Genomic DNA, 17,500 nt, shown 5'->3' on the forward strand with positions numbered 1-17,500 from the left:
GACCCTATACACTGAAAGACTGCAATGATCTTAAAATCTTAGATGCGAATGGGCACATTCAGGATCCTCAGATTAAGGATTATGTTCCCTTACTGGAAGCAGTAGGGAAGGGCATTGTAGATGTTGACCTGAAATCAGTGAAGGACACTGCTGCAAAGACCCTTCTTACTCTTCCTGAGGCCTTGATGTTTTCTGTGATACTACCTGAGGGAAAATATCGTGACACCGAGAGTGGAGAAGTTATGAGTCTGATTGATGCTGTGAACAAGGGGCTTATTACATCAGTGTGTACTAAAACAATCTTTGATATAGATGGCATAAAAGATCCTGAAACAGGCGACTATATTAGCTTCAAGATGGCTCTGCTCAAAGATGTTATCAGTCCAAAAACTGGGTTATTCAAAGACCAAAGAACAGGTAAGACCATGACCCTAGAAGATGCTGTAGCAGCTAAGATGATCCAACCACAAATACTTGAAACACTTAAGATGAATATAGGTATGGTTGATGAGGGAGGAAATGAAATGAATGTAGTAGATGCAGTATTATCTGGACGACTTGATCCTAACAGTGGTGAGATTCTTCATCCCACAAGTGGAAAGGCTGTTGCACTTGAGGATGCAGTGAATACAGGTTTAGTGACCCCTGAAGGAGCTGCCACGCTGAAGGGTCTTTTGAGTGTAACCGTCACTACTGCTACAATTACCAAGACTATTAAGAGGTATGTGACAGTCAAGACCACTGGAGTTCTAACAACAGAATCTAGAATTACATTAAAAGAGGCCCGAAGCAAAGGTCTTGTTGATGAGGTCCAAGGCACATACCATGATCCTGAAACTGATAAGACTATTCCTCTAGATGAGGCTATTCAACAAGGTCTTGTAACTTTGTCTTCAGAATGGCCCACTACCCTACCTAGTGATGAATCTACTGCAGATTCCCTTAGTGGTTCAATATCGCCAACAAGGGAGGCTACAAAACGTCATCTATCTCCTGGAAAGTCACCAAGTCCAGTAAAGGCTGCTAGAACAGACTCTGAAAGAGAGAGTTCTCCTTCATCACCTGAAAAAATTGATAGAGACAAGTCAATAACAAGTTCTGAGGGAACTGAAACATCATTAGACAAGAGACCAGACACACTTTTCCAAACTTCTTCTTCAAGAGAAGGTTCACCCTCAAAGTCAGGGCCAGATTCACCTTCAAAGTCTTTCAGTTCAAGACAGGGGTCACCTTATTCTGATTCTAGGGAATCTCTAACTAAATCTTTTGGCTCAAGAGCAGATTCTCCAATGAAATCCAGTGGTATAGGTCCAGAGTCTCCATTGAAAACTGATGAATCTACTCCCACATCTCCAGAAAAAGGAAGAACAGGTAGGGTAATTGTGTCCCCAGAGAAAATGCCACCAGGCACAAAAACTTCTTTTAGGTCCCCAGCTGATTCTGTTGACAGTGCTATGGGCAATGTTGATGATTTAGATATGACATCATCAGGGGCATCACTTACAGGCACAACATCTGTACTAAATGAGAGTTACACTGCTAAGACCAGAACACTTGAATTGCCACCAGATGGATGGTACCTTAAGGAAGCTATTGCTGAAAAACTGTATGATCCAGTAATGGGTCTCTTTACCATCCCTGGCACAGACAGGTTGGTGAGTTTTGAGGAGTGTGTCAAGATAGGAATAATTGATCCAAGATCAGCAGAGGTAGTTGACCCTAAGAATGGTCGAATTATTGCTTTAACCAGAGCTTTAGACAAGAAAATTCTTGATGCTACAGGAAAGTATCCAGACAGTGAGTCTACTTCTAACAGAAGGCTTACTATGCAAGAAGCTATTACTAAGAAATTTGTAATTCTCAAAGATCGCACAGATTCCCAAGAGTTTGCATCTGGACGTGTTATTCAGATCACAAGTGTTGAGGGACAGCCAGACAAAGTTCAGGTGTCAGGTGATGCTTCAAACATATTTACAGAAATTAAAACTAATGAAGCAGTTGTTGATTCAGCTCCTGTCGAAATTAAACCTGGCATGATGTTTGATCCTACACAGGGTAGTGTTCAGCTGGATGATGGGTCTGTTGTTGATGTGGTGACAGCTGTGAAGGAAGGCAAGATTCAGCCAACTGGAGTTAAAGTAAAGGATCCATATTCTGGACGAGATCTCAATATCAGTGAGGCCATGAGGAAGGGGATCATTGATAAGGAGTCTGGTGAATATAAAGATAAGACTGGTCGCAAGCTGTCCCTTACAGATGCTGCAAAATATGGTGTCTTAGGAATAGCTGCTGTTATAGGTGCCCCTGTTATTGCTGGCGTTGCAGCTGCACAGGCTATCAAGAAGGGTATTAAGAAGGTGAAAAAGATTGACCCCAAAACAGGCACAGAAATCATTATTGAAGAGAGTGTTGAAGTTATTACTGATTCTCAAAGTGAAGAGGAAACTTTGGAGACCGTTGTTGGTAAAAGGAAGGAATCAACAATTAAGTCCACAACAGTTGTAGAGACAGATATTGTTCTTCAAGATCCTGTGACTGGCCGGGAGATGACCCCAGAGGAAGCCTTTGCAGAGGGACTAATTTCTCCAGAAGAACTGGAGGAAATTAAGAGTTCTGCTCAAGAAAGAATTGTTGAGGTACAGGATGAAAAGGTATCAGAAGAGGATATGATTACTATTCCACATGAAAAGGAATATCAAATTCTAGGCCCTGAGGACACCAGTAAAGATGGAATAGAAGTGGTTTTGAAGGCAGGATCACCAGAGAAGATCCTGTCACCCATGAAAGCAGGGTCACCTGAGGGGGCACTTTCACCTGTGAGAGCAGGGTCACCAGAGAAGGCACCTTCACCTGTGAGAGCAGGATCTCCTGAGAAGGTACCTTCACCTGTGAGAGCAGGATCACCTGAAAAGGCACCTTCACCTGTGAAGGCAGGATCACCTGTAAGGGCAGGAACACCTGAGAAGACACCTTCGCCTACAAAGGCAGGGACACCAGAGAAAGTATCTTCACCTGTAAAAGCTGAATCGCCTGGAAGGGCAGGTTCACCAGAGAAGATCTCATCTCCTGTAAAAGCAGGTTCACCTGAAAAGACTCCTTTGCTTGAAGAGGCAGTCTCACCAGTTACAAGAAGTTCACCTACAAAAACATCACCTGTACGTAGTTCTCCAGAAAAATCTGTGCTGCAAGAGACAGACGACGATGTGCAGAAAACCAAGGAACCTGAAGAATCTAGTTCACCGAGTAAGGCAGGTTCACCTAAAAAGGAAGTGCCAGAAGGCTTGTCTCCAGAGGAAGTTAATGGGAAGCTTGAAGTTGAAGGTGATCTTACAGATTCAAAAGACCCCACCAAACTTGAAACCCCCAGTCCTGATGATTTTGGTGATAGGAAAATGTCTCTTGGGGAAAAGACCAGAGAACGTGTTACAACTGAACCCAAATTCAGTGTTGCTATAGGACGAGCGAAGTCTTTACCAAGCCCTGACCATGAAGGGAAACCTGTCAGACTTCAAAAAGTCCGCAGGAAGACTATGAAACCCAAGCAAGCAGCATCAAAGGGTGTTGTTGATGAAAACACTGCTGCCATCCTCGAAGATCCAAATACATTCCGTGGACCAGATGGTGAATCAATAACCTTAGAAGAAGCCCTCAAACTGAAGAAGATTGATGGGGATACAGGAGCTGTGCTTGATATTGCGCGAGGAGAGCCATTAACAATTACAGAGGCTGTCGAAAGGGGTGTTCTTGACAGGAACACTGGTAATGTGTTGATTCCTGTTGGGCGCAGTGTTACTCTCCCAGAAGTTGTAACACAGGGTCTCCTTGACAAAGATTCTCAGAAATTCATTCACCCTGAGACTGGAACCAGTTTAACTCTTAGTGAGGCAGTTCTTTGTGATATCATTGACCCTATTTCACAGGTTATTGAGCCAAATACACAAGAAATCATTACTCTGGAGGAAGCTATGAAGAGAGGTATTATTGACCCAACCAGTGGTCAAGTAAATGTTTCTAAAGGACCTGTGTCAATTTTGGAGGCAGTCGATATGGATAATGTCTTCGTTACACCAACCGTTGCCAGGGTAGATTGGCTTCCTCCTGTGGGAATGACCTTCCCTGTTGCTTTGCAACGAGGCCTTGTCGATGCTGACAATAAAGAAATAATTAATCCTGTAACAACAGATCGTCAGCTACTGAAAACAGCTATTGAGAATGATTTCATTATGGCATTGCCTTGCCCTATTCTGCCAGAGAGTGTTCAAGTAACCCAGGCTCTTGACTGTAAACTAATTGATACAGAATCCTGCACATTCACCATACCAAACACAGGACAAGAGGTTCCTGTTGAAAATGCTGTTGAAAGTGGATTGCTTCAAATTAAGCCAATGACAACTGTTTTGTCACCAGAAGAAACTGTTATCAGCCAAGAAGTAATAACAGAAACAGTAAGGACTTACGAAACTATTACCACCACCACAGTAAAAGTCGAAACTGGATATATACTTATCAGCCCTACAGAAGTGAAAAATGAAAAAACTGGTGAGATACTGTCTATAGAAGAGGCAAAGAAAAGAGGCATTGTTGAAGATCTTGGCACAGAGGAGTATGAGGAAAAACCAACATTTAGAGAGGCAGCAGAACAAGGACTCATTGACTTTGCTAAAGGAACATTTGAAGATCCTAACACAGGCAATGTTATTCCAATTGATAAAGCCATTCAAAAAGGTCTTGTGGAGCCCATGGAACCAGCACCTTCTACTGAAGTTACCAGTAAAATCAATATTATGCAAGCCTTCTCAACAATCTATCATGAGAAGTCTGGGAAGTTTAAAGATCCCCAGTCAGGTACTCTGTTAACACTTGAAGAAGCAGTTGATAAAGGAGTAATTGATCCAGAAGCAATGGTCTACGACACAAAGAGTGGCCAGGCATTGTCGACTAAAGAGGCTGTGGATAAAGGTGTAATTGATGTGGAAGCTGGCGACTTTATTGATGCCAAAACAGGATCAAAGGTAAAGGTTAAGGATGCTGTGAAGATGGGTCTGCTTGCAGTTATTGGTGCACCAGTACTTGCTGGAATGGCTGTTAAAGAAGTTATTAAGGTGGCTCATGATAAGATAAAATCATCATCTGCAGAAAAGAAAACTATTGTGACTGAGATCATAGAAGAGTATCAACCAGCTAAGACAGCAGAGGACATGCTTAAAAGACCATCCATGCAATCCGAGGATGAAGTTTCTCTACCAGTGGTTGAGGTTGGTCAGAAAATGACCTTAAGAAATGCAATGGAGGGACGTTACATTGATGTAGATTTGTGTGTGGTTGTATCCCCCTCCACAGGAAAGAGACAACCTTTAAGGCGTGCCATAATTGAAGAGTTTGTTACCCTAGTGACTGTAATTGAAATTCGTAGTCGGACTGAGATCTGGATTGTTGAGGAAATCACAATTATAACAGAAGTTGTCAGGACTTTGGATCCTAAGGTGATGGCTGAGAAAGGTCAGTATGATCCTAATAGTGGCAACTTTGTTGATCCAGACACTGGTAAAGAAATCTCGTTCCAGCAAGCAATAGAGAATTCTGCCTTCAACTCAGAACTTACAGTAGTGAAAGATCCCACAACTGGAAAGGAGATACCACTTCAGGAAGCTCTTGATAAGGGAATTGTAAGTCCAACAACAGGAGAAGTGGTAGATCCTCAGACTGGAGAGTCCCTTACATTCTTTGAAGCTGCCCAGAAGGGTCTCATTAAACCTGATGAGAAAAAGGAACCAACAGAAGAAAAACCCGTAGCTGTTGCTTCTTTGGATGATGCCATTGGAAAGGGTCTTCTGAACCTAGACACAGGAATGTTTATGAATCCTGGAACTGGAGAATCCATGACAGTTGGTGAAGCTTTGAAGAGTGGCCTTCTAGATCCTGCTACCGTCCATATATATGATCCAAGGAATGAGGATGTAACCTCCTTGAAGGAAGCAGTTGAAATGGGGCTGATTGACCTAGATTCAGCCAAATACACTGATCCAGAGACAGGTTGTGAAATGGATTTAACAACAGCCTTATCTAAAGGAATTTTGGTTCCTAAGAGAAAGGCAATGTCCTTGGTGGCTGTGGTAAACAAAGGTCTTTATGATAAGAAGTCTGGCAAAATTAATGATAACTTAACCAAACAAAAGCTTGATGTGGATGAGGCTGTAAAAAGAGGTATAGTGAATGCCTTCATCACCCTCTGCAAGGACACCAAAGCAGACAAATACATTACACTTGATGATGCTCTGCTGCTTGATCTAGTAGTAGCTCAGAATGGAAAGTTCAAAAATACCAAGAGCAACTTGTTTATACCTTTGGATGAAGCAGTGAAACAAAAATTAATTGTGACTCACCGTACATCTGTTCCTCTTACTGATGCTGTTCTTGGTGAAATGTATGATCCCACAGAAGGTACATTCTATGATGCTTGTGAAGGTGATGAGTTGACACTGAATGACTCCATGGCTTGCAGATTAGTGGACACAAGTGTTTGTAGAGTTAAGATCGATGAGGAAACTTATACCATAAAAGATGCACTTGACAAGTCCATATTGGATGGTGATTCTGGCAAGTTACTTCAGCCAGAAGAGATGAGCCTTGATATAGCAGTGAAAAAAGGTTACTTGATAACTATTGTGGGTACATTCTCATTGCTCCAAATTATTGAGGATGGTCTCTATGACCCAGAAACAGGTCTGATCACTGTAGATGGAGATCGAATTACCATTAAGGATGCAATTGAAAGAGATGTTGTTGATGCTTCATGTTTAACTATAAAGGACCCTCGAACTGGAGAGACAATAAGCTTGGAAGAAGCAATTAAATCAGGCTTGATTGATCCTGTTACTGGTACTTTTAGGGACCCTGTAACTGGTGCCGATGTAGAACTAACAGAAGCATTATCAAAGGGTGTAGTGGTAGAAGGTAAAACTACCTTTACTTTGTATCAGGCTGTGACCAAAGGCCTCTACAACCCAAGCACTGGTCGTGTTACAAGCCCTGTATCTCAAGATCAACTGACTGTTCACAAGGCCATTCGCAGCGGCATTATTGACACTAGCACAACCCTGGCTCGTGATCCCAACACAGAGAAATTAATGAGTTTCAAACAGGCCACTTCAAATGATCTTGTTGATACAAGAACTGGCATGATAAACTTTGGCAGAATTAAAAAGATGAATTTCAAGGATGCATTTGAGCAGGATTATCTTATGGAGGCTCAGATGCCAATGGCTCTCAGAGTAGTGATCATGAAAGAACTCTATGATGAGGAGAGTGGTAGGTTCTTGAGTCCATCTACTGGGGAATGGATAACTCTGTCTGAAGCTCTAGCTGTACAGATGATTGATCCAGACTCAACACATGTGAAAGACACGCTTTCTGGCCGCCTTAAGAAGGTTAACATTAGAGAAGCTATTGAATGTGATCTCATTGATGGTGAGACTGCTCTGGTCAAGAACCACCAGACAGGCACCCAACACACTATATTGGAAGCATATGAACTAGCTCTGATTGTTGACAGTCGTGTTGCCATGTCACTTCAACGTGCCTTGCATCAAGGGTTATTAGATGATGAACAGGGACTCCTTACAGATGTCAACACAGGAAAGAAAATAACCTTACATGAGGCTATGAGACGCCTTGTAATCAACCCAAGCCTTCCATGTTATTGGGATAGTAATTCTTCAACATGTCTTTCACTAGTGCAAACCTGCAGGGAGGGTATCATTGACCGTCGGCTTGGCAAATTCAATGACCCGAAATCTGGATGTACTCTTACCTTAATGGATGCTCTTGACCATGGAATGATCCTGGATATTGATAAACCTCAGAGTCTGTATGATGCTGTTACCATGGGTTTCTGCGATCCTAAATCGGGTAGAATGATACAGCCTAACACAGGAAGGAAATTGACTTTAGCTGATGCCTGTAAGCAAAACATAATAGAGCCATCTGTGTCAATTATTAGAGATGCTAGCAAACCTCGTTTCATGAAGCTGAATATTGCTGTAGGGGAAGGTCTTATTGATGATGTTAAAGGGAGATATGTTATGCCTGAGTCGAGAGAAGAGCTCACACTTGAGGAGGCTGTAGAAAAGAAGCTCATAGTTACATCTAAACGACCTCTTACTGTGGAAGAAGCTTTGAGCTATTGCTTGTACACACCAGAAACAGGCCGATTGGTAGAGCCATGTGTAGGAGACAGGCTGGACCTGGCTGAGGCCATTGATCATTCTCTCATTGATGGAAACACAACAGCCCTGAAGAATCCTGCAGACAGCACAATTAAAAGTATACGTGCTGCTGTTGAGGATCTGGATATTGATGTCTCCAAGGGCATGGTTACAGATCCTCAAACAAAGAAATCTTACCCTCTCAATGTAGCCTTTGACAGAGGTCTTATTGTAACTGTAGGCAAGCCCAAAAGTTTCATGCAGGCTGTTCGTGAGGGATCCATAGATTTTGAAAAAGGGACATACACAGATCCAGAAACAGGAATTGAGTATACACTGGAGGAAGCTCTTCGGTTTGAACTAGTGGATCCAGATTCTGCAGTGATTAAGGATCCAAGAACAGGTAGATACAAAACTCTTAAGAGAGCCATCCAGGAAGGGCTTGTTGACCTGAAAAAGCGTGCTATGTTTGACCCACAAACTGGTACTCTAAAGACCTTGTGCATAATCTTCGACCAAGGAACGATTGTTTTCCTTAGAGAGCCTTTATCATTTGATGAAGCTATTGACAAGGGCCACCTGAACACAGAGACAGGAATGTTTATTGATCCCAACTCAAAGGAGGTTCTAAATCTTCGAGAAACCTGCCGTCTTGGTCTGATTGACCCCAAGACTGTCCTTGTAAAGAATACTCGAAGCAGGCAACTTCTTCAGCTACCTGAAGCCTGTGAAGTAGGTGCTGTTGATGCTGATAAGGGCATGGTTTATAATACGGCTACTAGTCACCTACTAACTATCGCTGCTGCAATGGACTCTGGACTCATCATCACACCACGCCGTGGTTTAGCTCTCTTAGAGGCACTAGACTATGGTCTCTTTGATGAGAAAACTGGGCACTTGCTCAACCCTCACGAGAAAAAGCATATATCCCTGCGAGAAGCAATATCTTGTGGATTGATCGACAGCACAACAACCATGGTAAAGTGTCCCGCTAGTGGCAGCATCCAAGGCATTGCTGAGGCTACACGTACTGGTTTGCTGGACGATCAGGGTGGTGCTGTGATAGACCCTACCTCAGGCACTCACTACCCACTACCTGAGGCTCGTCGCCAGGGCTACCTGCTCACCGCCCAAGCGCGGGTAAGCTGCACAAATACCTACGCTTGGGGAATGAATCTGCACTCACCGGCTACCATATCCTAATGCTCTTTTTTTATGTAGCCACCCTAGTACTACCATTGTACTGTATTTATTGCTACCGCTAATACATTGTTGGCTGCACAAGTATTTATTCAAGGCAATAGTGGCTTATAGTACTCATCCTATTGGTATCTGTATGAATGACCGCAGCCTAAAGTTAATACCATCTTATATATTATTTTTGCCTGAGGTTATATTTGGTTTTGTTTGGAACTAACCTAAATTTAATGTAAGTACTAAGCCTGCTAACTAAAACTGGTAAACGGTGACTAACCAGTACTTTTTACCTTGTTTTTTCCAGGTTTTTATAGCTCTGAATTTTAAATTTTGGCTGAATATGTGGCTTATTTTTGTAGCGTTAAGGTAGCTTTTAAGGTTCTTATTTTGCTGCACATTATGTTCTGTATTTTTTCTTTTTTCGGTTTTGTTTTGTTTTGATGTATTTTATGACTTTTTATTTTCTATGGCGCTACAGAGGTTTTCTATGTGCCTGCAGCTAAGTCGTTCTATGAGCAAAACGACTTTTCGTGCTGACTGTCATGGATCGTGGGCTTTTGTGACTGCCTGCCCTCCGTGGCTTATGTGACCTCCCAACCATGTGACCTACTGTCCCCCCTGCCCCTATTCCCTTTGTCCTTCCCTCCTACACCTTCATTCTACACCTGCACACACCTACACCCTCTTATTCTATAGAGGCTTTACTAACGTTGTTTCTCTCTCTGTCTACATTATTTTGTTATTTTTTTGCTATGTATCGTTTGCTGACCTTGTTGCATCCAAAGCATTTAAAGCATTGTATTTGTATCTTTGTGTTCACAAAGCACGTAGCGTGAAGCTGTTGTGTTTTTTTTCTTTTTTATGTTGGCGCAGTTGCAATAACCTCATTTTGTCCATGACTTTGTAATGCTTATGTCATCCTGGTGACCTATAGGGTGACCAATGATGACCTCTAGTGTTTAGAGTTGTGGACAAGACGAGGACAAGCTACTGCGTCACAATCTCTCTTTAACATGTTTGTTGTATGTGCCTTGCAGCAAGCAATGATCGAGAAGTACAAGCAGTGTGATGCTACAATAGTAGACATGATGGACCAAGTGAGTGAGATCGAACGGCGTCTGGCAGAACAAGAGCCAGTCAGCGAGAATGCCAATGGTCTTCGTAACCAGATCAACACTGTTAAGGTGAGGATAGAGATATTGATCACTGATGAGTTGTCTCAATAAAATGAATTTATGAGCAGAAATAAGTCACAGCCTTTAAATTAAAACTGTATTTTGTATTGTGCAGGCAATCAAAGATGAGTTGGACGAGATGTTCCGTCCTCTTGGAACCTGCCTGGATGGAGTACGCCAGGTGGTGAACCAGGGTGGTGATGCTCTGTCCCGTGAGGAACTGGAGTCTCTGGACATGGCTGCCACTAGGCTGAAGCAGCGCTATGACAAGTGTGTTGACCAGGCCGATACCACCCACCGCCGTCTTACCACTGCTATGGAGGAGTTCTCCAAGTATGAAAAGGAGATTGCTCTCTTCCAAACATGGCTGAGGCAGGCAACTAAGACTTTGATTGAGAAAGAGCGCCTTTGCTCAGACCTCAACAAAATCAAGAACCATGAACAGGGATGCCGAGACTTCCTGGGTGATGTCATTGCCCACCAGGCTGACCTCCGCTTCATCACCATGGCCACCCAGAAGTTCTTGGATGAGTCCAGTGTGTACCTCCGCACAGTCAACAACTTCCGCACTTCACTGCCAGAGCGATACCCAGTTTTGCAAGCTGATCCCGACTCGGTAGTCCGCGATGCCGCCGATGACGTCACGGCTGAGTTTAAGGATCTGCTAGCCAGAGCCAACAAACTAGTTGATAAGGTCAGTTCAGAATACGTACGAGCTAACTGCCTAATGCTATTATTGCATTATTGTTATAATAATTGTTTATATAAATTCAGAAGTTTCTTGTGTTGTAACTTTGATTTATGTAAAAAACAGGAATAACATTTATTCATTTTGTATCAGGTTACAAGTGTCGGCAACAAACAGCGTGATTACACTGAATCCATTGAGAAGGCCATACGCTGGTTGAAGGACACCGATGTCAAGATTACCAGAATCCTTCAGGAACCCGTAGGAGCAGAGCCCAAGAGCGTCCAGGATCAGCTGGACAAGACGAAGGCCATCAACAACGACGTCGTGGCCCAGTCTCGCCTCTTCGACAATTGTCGTGGAACGGCGGCGGCGCTGCTACGTGCACTGGAGGGGGAGCTCGATGCCAACGAGAAGGACGCCATCGAGCGCCCGCCTGAAGAACTCTACGAGAGATACAATGAGCTGGCTGATCGCCTGGCCCACCGCTGCCAGGAGCTGGACACCGCCCTTGTGCAGTGCCAGGGCGTGCAGGAGGGTCTGGACTCGCTCATGGCCTGGCTCTCGAGCATCGACTTGCAGCTAAAGTAAGTACAGACGATTATTTTCCCTGTCCTTGTTCGGTCAGATATGTTTTCATATTTGCATTCGTTTTGTGTTCTAAAGATAACATTACCAGTCGTTAGGACGTTCTGCGTTAACTATTGTGACCGATGTTATTGATCAGTTATTAGGGAACTTGATATTTCTTATCACAAGCATTAGTAGAAATAGATATGATTGATGTAGGATCATGTGAAGTGTATAAGTAGGTTATTGTAATTGTCATACAACACTGATTATTATATTATATTATGGGGGTTCCCGAAAAAACACTCCGTTGTGTTGGTTTCTCGTAGGTTTAAATGGATCAGCAAAGTTCCTGTCACAACCTCACTTTTACGAGGAAGGAGATTAGCTTGTTCAGAGTGTGTGGGGAAAATGCGAGAAAATAAAATCTTCATAAAGGCCATTTTTATTAATCATTTTACTTCATTTCTCATTTTGTTCGTTATTATTAATAGTAGTAGTGGTATGAATTATTATTATTGTTATTATTGTTGTTGTTGTTGTTGTTGTTGTTGTTGTTGTTGTTGTTGTTATTGATAAAGAAAACGATTATTCATAAAGTAAGAAAGATAATATTTAATAATAAAAAGATGGAAATGGCATTTTACAACGATTATTATGAAGCAATTGTTAGGTAGAAAAAAGGTAGTTTTCCCCTTTTTCCCTCTTACCATTATCACTGTTGTTGTTGTTTTGTTGTTACTTTCATGATCATCTTTCAACATCCATCAGCCATCAATCATTCGGCATCCATTTATCATCCACCATCAGCATTATCATCATGTTAAGATAAGTGATAAAAGATTGAGGATGAAGAAGGCCTTGGTTAGTCGTAAATGTAATCCGTGGATATGCACTCTGTCTCTGTCTCCATTGCTGTTTCAGTCTCTCTGGCTGTCTCTGTGTCTGTCTGTCTCTCTCTCTCTCTGTCTGTCTCTCTGTCTGTCTGTCTGTCTCTCTCTCTCTCTCTCTCTCTCTCTCTCTCTCTCTCTCTCTCTCTCTCTCTCTCTCTCTCTCTCTCTCTCTCTCTCTCTCTCTCTCTCTCTCTCTCTTTGTGTGTGTGTGTGTGTGTGTGTGTGTGTGTGTGTGTGTGTGTGTGTGTGTGTGTGTGTGTGTGTAAGTGTAAGTGTAAGTGTAAGTGTAAGTGTAAGTGTAAGTGTAAGTGTAAGTGTAAGTAACTGTAAATGAGTGTTAATGAGTCTGTTTATTCTTTTGTGATCCTTAGTAGCATTAGGTAGAAGCACTCACTGCCCCCCCCCTAAACCATCTATAGTGCCTGCCCATCCACACTAATGGGATGCTAATTTTAGACACGTCGCGGCGATGAGTAACGAGTTCTGTTTACGGTCACGGGTCCGTCTCACGCGACGTCCCTTAAACGAGTAACGAGGGAGAGGGGAGGGGGTAGGGGGTAGGGGTAGAGGAAGGGGTAGGGGTAGGGGTAGATGTAGAGGTAAGGGTAGGAAAAGGGAAAGGGGGGGGGAGAATAAGACAGGTCCCCTACCGTGGTAGAAATTGGAAAGCGAGATAAGTGGTTACCGAAATATCGCCAAACTGGTGTGTCATCGGTGTTTCCACGAGGTCTGCCTCCAGTGGAAACCTTTTCATTCATAAAAAAGTAGCGTAGAATGAAGGTCGACTAGAGGAAAGGAATAGGGAAACATTGCCGTTGTGAAGAAATGCAAGGCGTGTATGAGGGAAGGTAAGGTAGGGGAGGGGAGGGGAGGGGAGGGGCGTTCGAAAAAATTATTGTTGAAAGGTGTAGCATGGGTGAGTATGGAAAGCTAAATGCTGTATGTGATGCCACACAGGCAGTGTAGGGAGACCTTAAGTAATAGAAGTAATAGTAAGTAAGTAAGTAATAGAAAAATATTGTTTTAGTAGTTAGTATGGGAAATAGTGGGAGGCCGACTGGAGTTTAATTAGGGTAAAGGAATGCCCGCAATAGATTATATGATGGGGGTTGTGTATGGACGCGGCTGCTGGATGGGCAGATCTCGAGATATGTCGGAAAAAGGGCACGGTTCACTAGAAGGGGTTGCTGGGCCGGGCATGAGTGGTTAGGCTCATCGGCGTAGGCTGCGCGCTAATGATCGCCAGATGGTTCAAAATGCGACGGGCATTGGGCGTATCATCTCATGGTCAGTATGAATACTTCGTAGAGTCATGACGTTATTTAATTATTTATTACTTTCAACCGTAATCTGAGTGGCGAGAAATCGGCGAAAGAGGTCGGTTGATTGGTTAGTGGGCGTTATCGATGTGCGAAGTGCACAGCGTTGGATGCACAGCAATGCGTAAAGAGGTTGTTATCCCGGCGCCCCGAGAGAGCGGGCTTGGGGCGGCGGGTTGTATCCAAGCGTCACATGTCCGGGTCTGTGGTAACGCCTGCTTGCGGGAAAGACTCGTCAGGCAGGTCTTGTTCCACTGTTTACCACTTGATAAGGCACACGCGCGCGCCAGAGAGATATCATTGTCCGCGCTGATTTCGGCGTCCGGCGGATACAGATTGCTCAGTCAGGGGGGAGTTGCATTTGCTTGCATCGGAAGAAAAAAGCTCAGTGATGGAGAGCGGCTGACTTGCCTTGTTTGTCGAGGTCAGTTTAATTTACATACACAATGTGTACAGTATTTGGCGAAACTGGTTGAGGCATGACAGGGAGGGAAGAGGCTCTTAATGTCAAAGTCCACGGCGCTGCCAACGTCATTTCCATTTATGTAAAAAAGGAATTTTCAATCGAGATGCCGGTTAAATGCAATCCTGTTGAGTAAACCACGGGCTAGCTCTCTTACCTTCCGAAGAGCTCAGTTTAAGAGAAACGTGGCGGCCGCGGCGTCGGCGGTGAACAGGTACGCGTGCTGGGAGAGGAAGTGCCGGCGCGACGTCGTCCTCCACGTGGGCGCCGGCGGCGGCACCCGCAGATGTCCGCCTCGCCGTGTTATGCTGCATCGACGCCTTACGTTCGTGTGACGAGGAACCTTGCATTGGGCGAGGTAATGGTCAGGGGACAAGAAACAATACAAGAAGCAGGGTCGTTAATGCTCTGTCGCATTTTTTTATGCGTGTTAACGTTGCCTTGTGAGTGTATGTGGGCGTTGTGTGCGCGTAGGTTTGTTGCCGAGGTGCCTGAGCCGTCAAGCTAAGATCCACAATTTTCAAATTTTGCTTCCCACATGTTTACGTTGTGTATCGGGTGTGTCAGGAGGTAGTCGTACTTGGAATAGGTAAAGTAAACACTGCTAATCCTCCCGGATCAGCGTCAGAAATCTTACTTATTCGACTAGAACGAAAAAATGGGAAATTTGATGCTCTGTAGGAATACGAAGGTGTGTGGGAGGTGGCCGCTTAGTACCGAGTGGAGAGAAGTGGCGGCATCTCGCAGCCATGGCACAATCCACTCTGGTCTCTCCATCACCAGCCACTCAGTGTCGCGCGAACCTGCGGTGCGAGAGGACCGCGCTAAGCGTATCCCACAACTGGCCGCCGCCGACACGCACACAAACCATGCGCTTATTTTATACTTGATTTTGGAAATATCTTTGAAGTGTTATGTCTGTGAGTGTGTTGTACCTTCGTTATCTATGAAAATTAAATGATTATTAGTTGGTATTACACAAGATAAGAGATGGTTTAAAACAAATATGTTATATGAAGATAGGATATGAGAAGTGAAGGAAAAAGACGTCTGTTTTGTGATTGCAGTCGGAGATAATTGTGATTTATATCAATGTATTCTGGTACGTATTGGCCGTGGCACTTTGTTATCCGTGTTCCCAAGCAAAGGCATCATGCTCCCGGTACGTTCCTGTCGTTTATCATAATCGTGTCCCGGGTCTGAAAACTACGAAAGTGGATGCGTCGGGGTGATAGGCCGGCCGGTTAACGAGGAACGAGGCCGTAGTCTGAATGCGACGATAATGGGTGATGGACCTGTGAGAGGGAGGTGAGAAGTTGAGGTGGGCAGAGCTCGAGGACGGACTCCGTTGTTTCTTCTCCACAAACAAAATGATGAACGAACGCGACTCTGACAAAAACAGGCGCGGAATGTCTTTGCTCGCGAAGATGTAGTGTTTGCTGTCGCTCTCGCGGCTGATTGACTACTTCGGAAGTGTGACGGTGCCAAGTTGCAGCACGTGGGCGTCCGGCTACGGAACCGCCCACGCTGTCCTGGCACCCTGGTGCAGGTGTTGCAACTGGCCTCACGCCTTGGCACCTGAGCCGTGCGTGAGTGCAAGAACACGTCGGAACTTGAATGGGTGCAGCTAATGCTAAAATTAATGACTGAAATATTTATTCCTCCATGGACAGTCCATAGGAAGTACCAACACCGAGGAGTGTAAATTGGGAGACAGGAAGCAGGAGGAAAGAGACATGTACATCCCCCTCGAGAACACCTTGCCGAAAATACCTCCAGTAGGGGCGCGCCAGGTCAAGCGAGGTCCCCTTTCTGCCACGTGCCCATTTCCGTGCCAGCCCTTCCTAGCCCACCACATGTGTTCACTGACGTATCCCGGGGCCACATGCTCAGTCAGTTGTTTCTACAACTGATGTAATAATTACTGGATGTATTCCATCGCAAGCATGTAGCTCGCTATTCGACGAAGGTGATATGACGCCGCCTTGAAAGATAATCCGAGCGTGGAAATCTTGTAAACATAAACATCCAACTATGAAAGCAAAGTGTAGCTGAGTCTGGCCTTAGTTGTGGCGGGCAACAGTGTGTATTCGCGGGCTAGTGAAAGGAAAAGCAGTGATAATCCGTGAGCTTAAGCATAGTATGTGCGAGGACACGCCTCAGACACCGCACCTGCCTGGACCCGCACTGGGAAGGGAGGGAGACTCTTGGGGAAGAGTGCTTCGTGTAGATACATTAGTGATATGAGGCACTGGTAATGGAGCTTAGATCCACTGGTGCTGCCGTCATTACCTTCTAGTCTGATAACGTATCGTGTGTCAAGTAAAAGTGATACAACCCCAGCGACAATAGAGGCATGGATGGAATTTTGGCAGGTAGGGATTGTTTGTTTGTGTGTATAAATTATTCATACTGATAGTCTTCCATGATCTTTGTCATTGTTGATTTAGAATTTATGGTCCAGTGAACAATTCGCAATGTTTCTGATAGATTCAGACAATGGCTTTTGCGAGATAAGCCAGTGAAGCAAACAAAGGTTTTGATTGTACAGTTCCGACGCTGGTTGGTGTTTTATTACCGGGAAATTTAGGCCGATGAATGAACCGGACCGAGAAAACAATGAGGTTTCGTGGCCGTGAATAGCCGGCGATCATGAGGCCGAGATAAAAGCAGAATGTATTAAGATTGATTGAGTGACGCCGTCCAATAGAGATAGCGGTCGACAGCCTCGAAGATTAAGGGATTGTGATCGGCAGGTGATTATGAGCTCTTATGAGAATGGCTCTTGTGAGGCCGGGAGGCGGTTTTGTTGAAGCGTCTCGGCCCGTCGCGCTCGGTGACTCGCCTTTTTGGCATTCACGTGACGCTAATGATGGATATTTCCAAGGGTGGCTGTCATTTTTTTTTTGCTTGTATTGTCAGTGTCACATTCAGGGGATGTTGCGATGATGGTAACCATTGTTGGCAGTTGTGGAGGGTTGGCATTGTGCT

General features: G+C 44.3%; 1 protein-coding gene across 31 annotated transcripts in view; it reads left to right on the forward strand.

Moving 5' to 3' along the window:
* Positions 1–17,500, forward strand: part of LOC119579530 (microtubule-actin cross-linking factor 1-like) — a 208,320-nt gene that overhangs the window by 141,066 nt on the left and 49,754 nt on the right. For all 31 annotated transcript variants that reach the window (XM_037927427.1, XM_037927436.1, XM_037927433.1 and 28 more), the window contains 4 exons: positions 1–9,344; positions 10,439–10,585; positions 10,692–11,270; positions 11,418–11,851. The exon at positions 1–9,344 is cut by the window's left edge and continues 1,046 nt beyond it. In XM_037927427.1, the coding sequence (XP_037783355.1) occupies positions 1–9,344; positions 10,439–10,585; positions 10,692–11,270; positions 11,418–11,851 (10,504 nt within the window). The remainder of the gene's footprint in view (positions 9,345–10,438; positions 10,586–10,691; positions 11,271–11,417; positions 11,852–17,500) is intronic.

Source organism: Penaeus monodon, chromosome 12 (assembly GCF_015228065.2).
Source record: "Penaeus monodon isolate SGIC_2016 chromosome 12, NSTDA_Pmon_1, whole genome shotgun sequence".
Classification (NCBI taxonomy): Eukaryota; Metazoa; Arthropoda; class Malacostraca; order Decapoda; family Penaeidae; genus Penaeus; species Penaeus monodon.